The sequence below is a fragment of the Neovison vison genome, chromosome 2 (assembly GCF_020171115.1).
Source record: "Neovison vison isolate M4711 chromosome 2, ASM_NN_V1, whole genome shotgun sequence".
Lineage (NCBI taxonomy): Eukaryota > Metazoa > Chordata > Mammalia > Carnivora > Mustelidae > Neogale > Neogale vison.
This window is the reverse complement of record NC_058092.1, coordinates 34986472-35000566: the sequence shown is the minus strand read 5'-3', so window position 1 is coordinate 35000566 and position 14095 is coordinate 34986472. Positions and strand designations below refer to the sequence as shown.

The 14095-nt window shown below is 52.8% G+C and overlaps 1 protein-coding gene across 4 annotated transcripts in view; it reads right to left on the bottom strand.

Annotated features, from left to right (window-relative positions):
• The window catches only part of RNF220 (ring finger protein 220), a 217608-nt gene that overhangs the window by 28090 nt on the left and 175423 nt on the right, over positions 1-14095 (bottom strand). For 2 of the 4 annotated variants that reach the window (XM_044238071.1, XM_044238072.1), the window contains exon 2: positions 5843-5975. In XM_044238071.1, coding sequence (XP_044094006.1) covers positions 5843-5975 — 133 coding nt within the window. Of the gene's footprint in view, positions 1-5842; positions 5976-10865; positions 10939-11004; positions 11080-14095 lie in introns of those variants that run through there. The other 2 variants (XM_044238075.1, XM_044238073.1) reach the window with 2 other exon arrangements.

The following is a 14095-nucleotide window of genomic DNA, read 5'->3' as shown; positions in this document are numbered from 1 at the left end:
ATGCACCAACCACATGGGACAGGCCTGGCAGGTATGCGCCAGGCACTCCATATGTGTTCTCACTTTAATCATCACAAAAAGTTTGCAAAGGACATGAACAGAGGGTAAATAATATACCCCTGTGTTCACACAGGCCATGCAGGGTTTAGGGATTTGAGTTTCGGTCGGACCAAGTCCAAAGTGCTGCCTTTCCGTTGCTCACACTGCTTCCCTGAAGATACTCAGGGGGTTAGGCTGGAGGACAGAGTTCTTGGAGTTCTTTTTCTCCCTCTACTCGGGGAACATCCCACTGACGCTGGGCTTTAGTTTACTCTGCTGGTGAGCAGAAGTGAAGACATCTAGGGTGAGAATGTCCAGCCTCTCCCTTTGCCAATACCCTTCCTTTTCCCTTAAGTTGGGCTGGTCCTGCCTCAGGCTCCTTCCCCCTCTTGGAGCAAGCGCGCCCACCCCACACCACCTTTCTTCCAACAACCTGATTATCTCAGGCTTCCCGAGTAAGCCCCGGTCCCCCAGGAACAGGAGTCTGGTGAAAAGCCTGCCACTGAGAAAGGGGGAGGTCCGAACCTCAGAGCTACAGGCAGACAGGCTCCTGCCCAGCCCACCAGCTCCCCTGCCTTCAGTCCCTCCCTGTTTCCACAGCCCGCCCCCAACGATTTCCTCCCTTCTCAGTCACTCGCTGCCTAGTGATCCATGGGTTTTAAATTATAACTGGGACCCAGGAAACGCGTTCCTAAGTACAATATTCATGGGCTGGGCTGACACTTTTAATTAAGGTGATTTACACTGAATTATCCTTGGAAATAAAGAAATGGTGCGCTGCCCGGGAATAAACCATCATCACCAGCCGCCTTTGTAAGTTACACTTCGTTTTAATCTATTTGGGGAATTGTTTATCTAGTTCATTACCCAACCAAACACCGAGGCCGGCCTTAAATAAGGCTTAAGTGGGGGTGGGGGCATGGCCGACTCCATACCCTGCCTCTCTAGAGTCACCCAGCCTCCCTGTGGCTCCTCTCAGCACTTTGAAAGCACTGACCAGAGAGCCGGCTTCCCATCTTAGACGCCAGATCTCACCGTGACTTTGGAAGCCTCCCAGGAAAGGTCCCTGGCTCAGGCCTCACCAAGCCACGCCTCACTCGCCGAGCCAGGCCATATCTCCAAGTCTAGGGCTCTTTCCTTTCTCTGGATGGAAACTCCTGCCCGGGGGCCCCAGAGAAGTCTGGGGGGCCACTCCCCACCACCCTCCAATCTTCAGCCCCCACCCCCAGAGTGTTGCTGCGTGCCTGTCTGTCTGCACGCATACAATCTCTACCCCATCACCATCCCAGAGACATCTGAGCTACAGATGTCCTGTCCGTTGTCTCCTCCTTTCGTCAGAAACTTGCTTCTCTGCCATCAACAGCTTTCTGGTCACCCAGGTCAGAAAGTTCTTCCTAGTAAGTACCCTGTGGGTAATCACCTAAGTTCTCTTGCTTCTTCCTCCACCAGTCTCTCAGCATTCCGTCTTCTCCGATCCCAGAGCCACTGCCATTGTCCCAGGTCAGTGGGTCAGCTCATTATCTGTCCCTTGGACCCTTGGCCAACCTCCTCACTTGCCTCCCTGCTTCCACCCGCAGTTCACGCTCCACACCTGCCTCCAGAGTGCTTCTCCCGCACTAATGAAAGTTGGTCAAGTTTCCTGTGGCTCGTCAATATTCTGACTCCCCTACTACCTCCAGGACAACCCTCCAGGCCTACAGACTGTCCTTACTGGAACTTTGCCCTCCTTGCTCTTTGTAGCTGAGTCCTGGGGTCTGTTTGTGCTTCTGGGCGGGACTGAGAAAGGGGAGGCTGGTCTGAAGGAGGGGTGTGTGCACAGCCTGATCTCAGATGTGAAAGTACTTTGAAAAGTAGATGTGCTTTGCCAACAGGGGTTCTGACTCTTCTTCCTGTAGGCATCTGTGTGCCCACGTACCTGTGGGAATGAGCATATGTGAGCATATCTATGTGTGCTGGAATGTGGGGGTGTATGGGTGCCTGTACGTCATGGACATGTTTGCCTGTGTCTGTGGGAACTAGCCAGCCCTAGTTTGGGAGCTGGGAGGTCCCTGCTTCTTTGTGTGAGTCCTCAGGTGGGTCTGAAATAGTGGCTTCCTGGGGGTGGGGGAGTGGTTGCTAGGGGGGGAAGTTTGCTGCTCTGTGCTGTTGGGCAAAGGGAGGCAGAGGGCACAACACCAGGCTCATCCTGAAGAACTTCTGTGGGAGCAGCCATTTGGCCGGGACAGGGGAGGCGTCCCAGGGGATGGACAGGCACCCTGCAGTGGCATCCACAGACTCGGCAGCCCACTACGCCTTCGGAGGGGTGGGAGAGCAGAGGCAAAGGCAGGGTGAGAGAAGGAAGTGGGAAGTTGGAGGAAAGAGGAGAAAGAGAGGAGCAGGGAGAAGGGAGCATGGAGTGGATGGGAAAGAAGAGGACTGGAGAGCTGGAGAGGAAGGCTCTAGCCACATACCAGGGATGGGGGATGCCCTCCTTCCACCCGTGCCCAGGCACAGTCAAGCTCTGCCCTCCTGCAGGACTCAGTTTCCCCATCTGCAAAATGGCTGGTCAAAGGTCACATTCAGCTCAGGGAGCCGCTGGCAGGGAGAGAGGAGGGAGGAGTCTTGGGAGCCCAGGTGCCACATCCTTCCCCTACTTCTCTGCTCTCCTCCAGCCTCCCAAAGAGAGGGCAGGGGCGGGGCAAGGGCAGCCAAGGCTGGGGCCCTCCCCGCGCGCTACTCGCGCTCCGCGGCGCACTCAGCCCGGAGGGAGCTGACACACTCCTTGGGAATTTATCACGCACCCAATTACAATGTTAATTGGCAAGTTCCTGAAATCAATTAATTCGCAAATTTTTTCCAATTAAAAATCCAGATAAATCACGAGGGCGGTGGCGGCGGGTCCAGCCTGCAGTCCGGTGGGCGCAGCGGCCGCAGGGAGGGGAGAGCGGGAGAGGGGAGGGGAGGGGGCGGCGGGCGCGGCTGCCCTTGAACGCCTTTGCCGGCCGGTCCGACTGTCAGCGCGCCGGGCGCGGCGGGGCCGAGACAGATAAAACCATCGACCCGTCGCCGCCAGCGCTTCGGCTTTATCGATCCGACGGGAATTTCACTTGCTGTGCAGATCCCGCTGTCCGGCTGTCAGACACCGGGTGGAGGGGGGGCGTGCCAGGGGTTAGGGGGTGCTGGGCTGGGCCTGGACGTGAGGGGCACAGAAGTGGGGGACGCAAGACACAGCCGTGAGGGGCGGAGCCGATGTGGGGGCTCTGGGTGGGGGAAAAAGACGTGGGGGTAAGGCAGTGGAAGTAGGGGGTGCCCCAAGAAAATATGGGGGTGGGGGGGTTGGTGCAGGATCCTGGCTGAGGGGCACTTCTGTGAGTAGATGTGGATGCCCTGAGCAGTGCAGGGGTGGAGCCACAGGGACTAGGCTGTTCTGTGGCCCCCCACTGAGGAGGCAGAAAGAGAGCTTGGGCCCCCATTTTCCAGATCCTTAGGGATCCACAGCTTTTACAGAGGGCCGCAGGTCCCTCCACACACCTCTACCTCTATTCTCCCTTCTTATGAGGGGAGGGCCTCTACAGGAAGCAAATCACCCAGTAGCCCTCCCAGACAGCCAAGAACTCAACCTGGTAGAAAGCTATGTCTTTCCCCCACCGTGCCCCTTTTAGGCTGGTCCCAGGTGTGTGTGGGAGGGCGGGCGGGGGAGGTCAGGGGTGTCTGTGTATGCCAGGAGCAGTTAAGAGCATGGCACTACAGTCGAGTGCTTGGATTTAAATCTTATCGTTACCACTTGATGGGCTGTGCAACCTTAGAGAAGTGACTTAGCCCCTCTGTTCCTCAGTTTCCCCACCTGTAAAATGGAATTAATAATTATTACCTATCCTAGAGAGTTGTTGTGAAGATTAAATACATCAGTGCAATGTAGAGAACTTGGCATGTAGTGAGTGTTCAAACAGGGTTATTATTTTTATCATTTCTATAGTCTCCTATGCTAGTTTTAACTATTCTCACAAATTCTTCGATAGTCCTCCTGTCAAGACGTAGAGCTTATAGAGTTTTATTCTCTCTTGAGTGGGGTCTGGACTTGGTGACTTGTTTCTAATGGAGAGAATGGAATACACTGGAAGCAATAGCATATGACTTCTGAGACTGGATCGTATAAGGCATTGTGGCTTTCTCCTGAGTCTCTGGGATCACTTCCTCTGTGGGAAGTCAGCAGCCATGTCAGAGGGAAACTCAAGCCGTCCCATGGAGATACCCATGTGTGGATGAACCATCTGGAAATGGTTCCCGAAGTCACTGGCAGACCTTCGGATGACTACAGCCTTGCTCACATCCTAACTGCAGCCTCACGAGAGACTGAGCCAGAAGACACAACTACCCAACCGAGCTGTTCCTGAACTGATGGTCCACAGACACTGTGGATAATAAATGTTTGTTGTTTCAAGCCGCTGGGTTTGAGGGTAATTTGTAACACAGCGACAGATATCTAATACTTCTTCCTTCAAAATTCAGTTCAGGCCACCCTTCCCATAGGAGGTCTTCTCTCCTCCATGCTGGGGTTCATGCTTTCTCCGTGCCCCACGGTTCTTCCCATAGAGCAGCCTCTACCCCTCCCCGTTTCTCTGGCCCTGCTCCCCTTACTCTCATGCAATGAGAGAGACGGACCAGTTCCGACTTACCGCTGGGTCTCCTGCACCCCTCAAGGGGGATTAGGTGAGACGGCAGAAGGAAGATCAGTCAAGTCTAATGACTTGGACTGAAGGAGGGAGTGGAGTGGGGCGGGGTTGGGAATGGTGGGGCAGGCTGTTCCCCTCTGGGTGACGTATCTTCCAGAGTGGGTGGCAATGGCCAACGTCTCCTCTCCCACGTGCTCTCCTATAATATGACCTTTCCACTCCCCCATCAAAAGCTGGGGTGTATGTCTGTTCCCCTTCAGTCTGGCTGAGCTGATTCTGCCTCGACCAACAGAGAACAGTGGAAGTGGCGTTAAGTGACTTTTGAGGCTAGGTTGTAAAAGGGGATCCAGCTTCCATTTCGTGGACTGGAACATTTGCTTTAGTGCCCTAAGCTGCCCCATATGGAGTCCAACTACCCGGAGGTTGCCAGGCTATGAGCAGGCCCAGGCCATGTGGGGAAGCCAAGTGGAGGTGCCTGGGTCATAGCTCCAGCTGAGGTCCCAGCTGATAGCCGAAATCCGTCACCAGATATGTGAATGAAGGGGGCTCCAGACGATCCTAGCTCCCAGCCATTGAATCTTCCCAGCCCGGGCCCCAGACATCATGGAGCAACACAAGTCATCCCCTCCGCGCTCTGTCTGAATTCCTGAACCCACAGTTCCGTGAGTATAAGGAAATGGTTGCTTTAAGTTACTAAGATTTGGGGTAATTTGTTACACCCCTGCTCTGTCCCTTTGATAACCCGGCTCACCTATAGGGCGCTCCCCTTTGTCCTTCAGACAGGGAGAAGGAAGGGAGGATGGAGAGGTTGGGGGAAGACACACGCCTGAGCCCATTCTTGATTGTCACCTTTTTGACCTTGAGATTCACCAAGAAGGTAGTGCCTATGCCCCTGGATGTCAGCACAAGGCCACATGGCTGGTCAGGCCTCCAGGCCCTGTCCCTGCTTCTGCTACCCTACCCTGAGGCTTAGCATGGCAGGGCAAGGCCCATGGCTGTGGCTCATCCCTTTCCAGCTCCTTATATAATAGGAGGGCCTTGCCTTCTACCTAGAGGCTGGGGACTGGGCCAGGCAGCTGTTCCCAGGACCTGATATCTACAACCAAGAGTGGAATCATCTGGCAGGCAGGCTCCCCCAGTTGCTGGCTTACCTGGCAGGCAGCTGGGCCAGCTGTTCCAGTTCTTGTTCCATATGCTCCTGCAACTCACTGGGCCTTAGCAGCACCTGGCAGATGGGGCAGATAGGGGCCTGGCTGTCAAACAACGCTGCTGCCTTTTTCTTACCTGGGGAGGGAAGAAGAAGAGACAGGTGGATAAGCTGGGCTAGTCTGTGGACGGAAACCAAGAGTCCCAATCCTCCAGCCCAAGCCTGCTGCCTCCCAGGGCTTCCTGGCCCTAGAGGAGGGTTGAGTCTGAGGATCTCAGAGACCATGACCATTCATTCAGTCTTCTTTGTGGCTCATGGCCATGAATGGCATCTTCTTAACCGGCTGCCCCTCTGGGAAATCTATCAGGACACAATCAATGTTCTGTGCAATCAAAGCTGGATCACTCCATTTCATACAGGTTAGGGAAGGTCTTGGTGTAATCATACCATCACCCAGAATATCCAGTGCCCCCTCTGTCTCTCCTTTCCTCACTGCCTTCATATTCTCCAAATCTGGAGAAGGAAGAAAAGAGGGAGAGAGGGGATTCATCCCTGTAGTCAATCAACAAACACTGTCTGAGGGCTGGTCTGCTCTGAACCAGCCACAGAGTATAATCAGATCTAGTCCCTGCCCTTGAGGCCCTCACAGTTGAGTGGGAATGACCAGAAAGGACTCATGTGTCTTCTGGGGTAGCATTCTCTCCCAGTTCCTCACTTTCCCAGGATTCTGCCCACAGGCTCTCTCCTTTCCCTATTCTGCATGCTGAATGATCTTCTTCCTTCTTACAGCCCTAACTCCCATCTGTGCCCTGCAGACTCCAGAATCTATGTTTCTGCCCTAGATCCTTCCCTGGTTCTCTCAGCCTCTGTAACCAAACGCCTAATGGGCTTCAATGCCTGGATGCTCCCCCAAGAATCTGAAAGTCAATGATCAAAAACAAGTCCCTCAGCTTCTTTACCCCTTTCAAAACTGCTCGCCTTCAGCAGTGCTCATCTTAGTTAATGACACCAGCACTCGCCTTGTGACCCAAGCCAGGAAACTTCGCCTCCCCCGAGGTCCCTTCCTCGCCTTACTATCCCTTCTATGTTCATTTAACCACCAGTCCTGTCCATTCTGCTTCTTCAGTATTCCTGGAATCTATAGTCTCTCTGTTTGGGTCTCACTACCTCTCACGTGGATAAACTCATTGGCCCCTTGTAAACCTAATAGATTCTGGGTTTCTTCCTCCCAAATTGTATGGGAATACAAGTGGGTATTGTGCTGGCTTATGCAGGCTTGGGGGCCAGCTGGGAGCCTGCACTCTGTCCCCACTGTGTCCCAACTCTGTCACTATTTCTGTTGCCGATGGAGACCAGAGCACACTATTCTAGGAAGGAGGCTGAACTTGCCTAGTGCATGCCTCTTGGGGAGCCTAAACCCTTTCCCTGTCACTCTCACCACCCAGTGCTCTGCCCTCTGCTTAAGGCATGGGGTAGAGCGGGCCTATTCATCCAGAAACATTCTTGCTATCCACGTAAATGCCAACTGTGGAAAGAGTACTTCAGCTTTAGCCAAGATCTTTCCTCCTGCTTCTTCTTCCTGCTGTTGCCCAGAGAGGGTCAAAATTAGCTTTCAGAGAGATAAAGGTCATGCCGGTAATGACCAAGGTGGTTGAGTTGGGTTGCCAGATTAAATAGAAGATGCTCAATTATAGGGCGCCTGGGTGGGTTAAAGCCTCTGCCTTTGGCACAGGTCATGATCTTGGGGTCCTGGGATCGAGCCCTGCATCAGGCTCTCTGCTCGGCGGGGGGCCTGCTTCCCCTCTCTCTCTCTCTGCCTGCCTCTCTGACTACTTGTGATCTCTGTCTGTCGAATAAATAAATAAATTTTTTAAAAAAAGATACTCAATTACATTTGAATTTCAGGTAAACAATGAACACTTTTTTTTAGTATAACTACATCCCAAATACTGCATGGCATATACTGATACTAAAAGTTACTCATTGTTTTTCCAAAAATCAAATTTACCTGGAGGTCATATATTTTTATTTGCTAACTCTAGCAACCCCATGCCTGAAGGAGCTCCCAGTTCAGGCTGAGCACAGGAACTTCGCTTTGAGGTTGAGTACGGTCCCAGCTCTCCTGGATGCCCAGACTGAGTCATTTCAGAGCTCAAAGAAAGCAGTAGTTCATTCTGGGTGTGTGTTTTGAGGAGTGAAAAAAGAAAAGTCGTCACCAAAGAAATGAAATATAAGTTGCACCTTAGAAGTGTTTCAGGCAGAGAATGGAAACAAATGAATGAGCTGTGAGTTTCCTGTGGGCAGTGGTCATTTCTTATCCAACTTGATATTTACAGACAATTGAAAACAGACCTGACATTGACTACATGTGCAGTAATGAAGCAAAGGAGAGGAAAAGAGGAAGGGAAAGGCTGTAGGGAAAAAAAGCGGATCATCCTAGAAGCCAGATGACTTTTCGCAGAGCTGGGAGGTCCACTGTGGAGGCTTGGCATATGCCCAGGGTGTGGGTAGGTGTGGCTCTAGTCTGTGTGGTTAAGTCTCCGAGGAGGGGAAGAGGCCCTATTGATCATGTGCCTTGCTGGTTAAGCCTCAGATGCTCAGAGGACAGCTGGAAGGCAGTTCTGAGTCGAAGAAGCAGATGTGTCCTGGTCTGGAAGATGGGAGATGAGGATTCTAGTCTCAGCTCTGCCTTGAACTTCATTCGGCCTGAGAATCTCAGAGGTGAGTGAGACCCTAGAAGTTCTGCAGGCACATTACCTTTGTTTTACAGGTGGGGAAACCAAGGCTCTAACTGGATAGTGACCCCTGTACTCAGATCATGATCTCTACACTTCATTTACTTATTCACTTAGCAAACATTTATGAAACAATTACTTTACTTCAGGGATTATTCTAGGAGAAATTGGAGTTCAGAGATAAATAAAACACATGCTTGGCCTGACGGAGATCACAAAATAAGAGGAAAGCTGAAGAAGGGTCAGTGGGTCCAGTCAGGACTGAGGGAGGTAGAAACAGGTGCTCCAAGGTGGAGGCTGGAGGGGCCGGAGGGTGGTTGGGAGAGTCCGGGGGAGGCAGTGCCTGATGGAAGACAAGGGGTGAATCAGGGAGAACTGACAAGGCTTTTGAAATGGATCATTGAAGCAAGGCCTGGGGCAGAACTAGGGGAAATGGTAAGGGAGGAGACCTGACAAAGAGGAGGATCCAGGGCATGGGGTCTGAGCTGAGGTGGAAATATCAGGGTTTCTGCTCCTTTAAGCCTGGGCCACCAACTCTGGCTCCTAGGGATTCCTAGAGCCCAGAGTTTTCCCTCCAAGGTCGGGACCAGGAATCAGCAGTCCTATATAGTTGTTCTTAGTTCATCTGCTTTGCTGCCACAGAGATCTACTTTTCTGAGCTTGGCATCGGTTTCCCCATCAGGACAATGGGCCCTCTTCCTGGCTCTAGCTTTAGGAATAGCATTGACAGTGATCAGCTGAGGGACCCTGAAGCCTATGCCCTCCATCCCACCCCCCATTTTCTCAGGGGTTAGAGTGGCAGGTGTCAGCCTGGCCATGAGCCCCCTGCTTCCCCTCCCCCGCTGTGTTCCCTATAATTTTATATTGAGACCTGTGGTCATGACGTGGGTTTTACTGCACTAACGACATGGCCTGCCCAGGTTTAATGACAAAATCCATACTCTGGCCCTGGGCCTGCTCCTCGTTTGCATAATTCCCAGAATACAGCTCCCTGAAGCTTTTGACCTGGGCCATTACAGTGGCCGTAAAACGGGCCATAAAACCGCTGGGAATGGCCAAGAGGAGGGGGCTGTGGTCTTGCGGGGGGTGGGAATGAAGTCCTCAACCCCCTACTCTTCCTAGACCAGAGTAGGCATCCTGGCCCTTATCTTCCACAGTTCCCAGAATTATGAGAGTCCTTCTCAGGCTGGAGAGACCTCTGGAAATCCCTCGTATAGCTGCCCATCTGATGTAGGAATCCCTTCTCCAACGCCAATGCCAGGATCACAGGCAGGCAGACCAAGCCCTCCAGAGGAAGGCTGTCAGAAGGCATCTGCTCCTTGAGCATCCCTCACTCCTGCCCCGCCCTCCTCAACCCCCCCTCCAGCTGGCCAGGCCCTTTGCCACAGGTGGGTCCAGGTCATGCTGGCCTAGGCTGAATTTTGTCCCTCTTCAGGAGGCCTAGCTCCACAGGGAGGTCAGGAGGCAGGCTGAGCAGCCTAGTGGGTAGACGCGGGAAGCATGAGGGGCTGGGGACAGGGACTGGGACGGGCTGTCAGTGCTAAAGATGATGAATGGGGGAGGTGAGGCGGGAGGCCGGGTGTTATCGGCGGCGGATGGCGGCGCGGGCGCTCGCCGCTCCTGTTAATCCCCGGGCGCTGCCTCAGCCCTTGCACTGATAACGAGGAAATGGGACTGACAACAATTTTTAGCTGAGAGATTCTTCACCAAAATGCCAGGCGGCCCGAGGTCTGACAGCGCCTGATTGAGTGTGTGAGTGTGTGGGGGGAACGCCCGCGGCCCCCTCCCCTCCCATGCAAAGATGGATCGCTCATTCCGCCTCCCGTCCACATTCATTACCGCACCTCCCTCCCGCCCCCGCCCCGCGCGCCTGCCACCGCCACTTGCCCGCCCGCCGCAGGTATCCCCCGAAGCAGGAGGAGGGCAGGGAGCAGAGGGGCCCGACCCTGTCCTCAGCCTTCCGCAGGGCACCTCGAGCTCCAAGGGCCAGAGGCGATGACAGCGTCGATCTCCTTAGCTGTGTGACCTCCATGAGGACCCCCCGCTGCGCGTTCTGAGCTGCTTGGAACACCACCCCACCCAAAACGGTGAGGCTCCACCAGGAAGGGACCGGCCGCAGGCTGTGAAGCCGGATAGGCAAGCCGAGGAGAGCCAAGAGCTCCCGCCAAGTAGGCTTTTCCTTGCCGGGGCCAGGCTCCAACCGGTCGCGCCCTGAGGCCTCAGAACCCGGCCTCGGGCACCTGGGGTCCCAGATCAGCCCTCTGCTGCCCCCCTCTGTTGGGATGTGCTGACCATTGGGAGCAGGAACTCCAGGGCCCGGCAAAGCCGCTCCTCCTCTGCCAACTTCCATAGTGAAGCCTGGCCTCAGGACTGGACGCTGGGGACTGAGGGCTCATTGAGAGGGAAAGCCCTCCCTTCCTAGGTCACTAACCCACATCCGACCCTGCGACGCCCCGCCCAGCGATGGCTTTTCCGGGTTGGCTTCTTCGGTTGTGTCCTAGTTCTGTCGCCTGTGGGTTCCATTCTTGGCTCTCTGTTCAAGCAGCAAGACCCGTCTTCACGATCTTTTCTCTGCAGACCACAAGTCAGGGCTTGACTGCCCAGTGTCTGATGTAAAAAGGTGGAAGGTTAAATAAGAGTGAGGGTACCACTAACGGGGCATGGCAACACAAGCTGGGCCTTTTAAGAGAATGTGTGTGTGTACAGGTGTGTTGTTTGTGCATACAAACGTGTGTGTCCCACCCTCCCCTTCACCGAACCCCCAGGAGAAAGGCTTCCATTTCTTGGTGAGCAAGACACAGAGGAGCCTTCAAGCAGAATTCAATAGAGTTGTGCCTTACCAGCTGTGAGACCTTGGGCCAATCACCTAACATTACTGAGCTTTGGCTTTTCCCATGCAAAATAGGTATAATAATATCTAACTCCCACGACTTTGGTGAAGATTCCATTAAACCAGGGCTCGGTACGAAGTGATGAGTCATTATCATCTCTAGTATGCCGCTAGCACAGTTTGTTGCTTGTGCCTGTATCTGTCCCCTTCTGACATCAGCCTGGCTTTGCCCTGTATCTGGCCTTCTTCCCTGCCATGGTCAAGATTGTGTACCATTCCCTAGGTACCCTGGCCCTGGCCTCTCTGGCCTCCATGGAGGTCCTTCTTCCTAACCATGCATACCCATCTATCTGTTGATTGGTTTGCATGCCAGCGTATCCATCTGTCCATCCACCTAACCATTTATCCATTATCTGCTTATTAATAAAAATAATACAAAGATTTTATAGAGTGTTATTGTACACTCAATTGTACATTAGGCTGTAGGCTTAATGTTGTGCTTGTGCCTATTTTATTCCATCTCATATCTTTACAACAGTCCTGTGATGTAGATATTATTGGAATCACACTGATGAGGAAAATGGGGTTCAGAACAACGAAAGACAGAGCTAGAAGGTTTTAGAGCAGGATTTCAGTTCAGGGCCGTCCAACTCCAAAGCTAGTGCTCCTAACCACTGCATGATACCCAGCTACTTACCTACCTATCCACTCACCTATGCCATAATTCAATAATAGTCAACCAATGTCAGTTGGATGCTGACAGTGAGCCTACTTTTGTACCCATGGCATGCAGTAATGAACAAGACAGGTGCACTCTCTGCTCTCAAGGAGCTTGGGAACTGACTGCAGATAGGGACCTGAAACACACATCCCCAGAGTGGTTTTAGAAAAAGGGAAGTACCTGGAGCCGTGGGAGTGAAATAGCTGGCCTGGGAGGGGAAGGCAATGATATTCGAGCAAAGGTGTGAGAGATGAGGGGGAACCAGCCAGGCAATGATTGTGGGGAAGTAATGTTCTAGGTACAAAACAGCATTCTGAAGGTCCGGAAGAGGAGAAGGACCAACTGAGGAGCTGGAAAGTGTGCAGTGTGCCTGCAGCCGAGTGAGTGAGGGGCTGAGGGTTGAGATATAATGAGAGAGAGGCCAGATCCTGGATGGCTTTTTAATTACATTAAGGATTTTTTTTTTTTAACGTACAGAAGAGTTTTAAGCAGGAGAGAGACATGTCAGGCTTGCACTTAAAAAGATCATTCTAACTGCAGAGAATGGTCTGACGGGGCGAAGTAGAGAGCGCAGGAAGGCTGCTTTGAAGGTGATCTCACTGACTCAGGTGGGATACTGTGGTGCCTTCCTGGAGGGCGATGGTGATGATGATGGTGTTGGTGATGGAGGTGAGCAGAAGGGAATGGGTTGGACATGGCAGGTAAAGGACTGAAAGAAGCCAAGGGTGATTCCAAGGTTTCTGGCTTGAGCAACAGGAGGACGAGCAGCCGGCTTGGTGAGGAAGCAAATGAGTTCAATGTTGGATGTGGTGCTTAGCTTGAGGACGTCTTAGCAGACGTCCATTTGAAAATGTTTTCCAGGTACTCTGTGGGAGCCAGAGCCAGAATGACAGAGCTGGGGACGCTGGCATAGAGGTAAGAGCTGAAGTTACCAAGGCATTCTCTGTGCCAGGCACAATGTCTGGCATATGGTAAGTAGTCAGTAAATATTTACAGAATAAATGAACCGGTTAAGGAAGTTGAGTGTAGGTGAGATCGGCCAGGGAGCAAGTACACAGAAAGAAGAGGCTGGAACAGACCCTGAATAACTCCGACAGGTGGGGAAAGTTTAAGTCATCAAGGACCGAGAACTGTCAAGAGGAGGACGAAAACAAGAGTGATGTCATCAAAGCCGAGAAGGAAAGAGCGTCGAGGAGCGGGGGTGTCATCGGTAGGGTCACATGCTGCCGAGAGGTCAAGAACATAAGGCGTGAAAAGAGTCCCCTCCACCCATTATATCTACAATACAGCCATCCACCCCCACTTCATCCATCCGTCACCATCCAGATCACCTACTTACTCATCCTGCCCCCTCTTGCTCTTTCCCTTTCTCCGTCTCCTCCCTCCAGAAAACCGTGATTGGCGCCTCTGTCGAGCATGGGACAGGAAGAGTTAACATGCTGACAGATGGCATTTTTTACCTTCAGTCAATATGAACAAGGCCCCAAGACTATGATTCCAAACATCTGGATTTCATCAATATGTGATCTGTCATCGTATATTGGCATTCCCCAGTCCCCGCGCCAGAGCAATGCGGCTGGTTTTATTAATACGTCAAATACATTATCCGTGTAATACACTTGTCTGGCTGGGGCCTCCCGCTGGGGCGGGGCGGCGGATTTGAATGTATGATGAATCAGTTTGCATTACATGTTCGTAAGTCATCATTTGTCAGGATTAATAGGCATCTCTGGTCGAGGAGGTGGGGGTAGGGCCGCCGGAGGAGAGCCGTGCATTTAGCGATGGCCCGTATTTATCTGCCAGTACCCAGGGATGCCCTGAAAACAACCATGTATCCTCCTGCCCAGACCCTGGGGCCGCGGCTGGTGCTCAGGGGGAGGCTGACATTTTTAGCAGTTCCTGAGTCCCTCGGAACCCCATAGGCCCATCTGTCTCTGCTTTGGGCTGGGCAAACAACCATCCAAAGGGTAT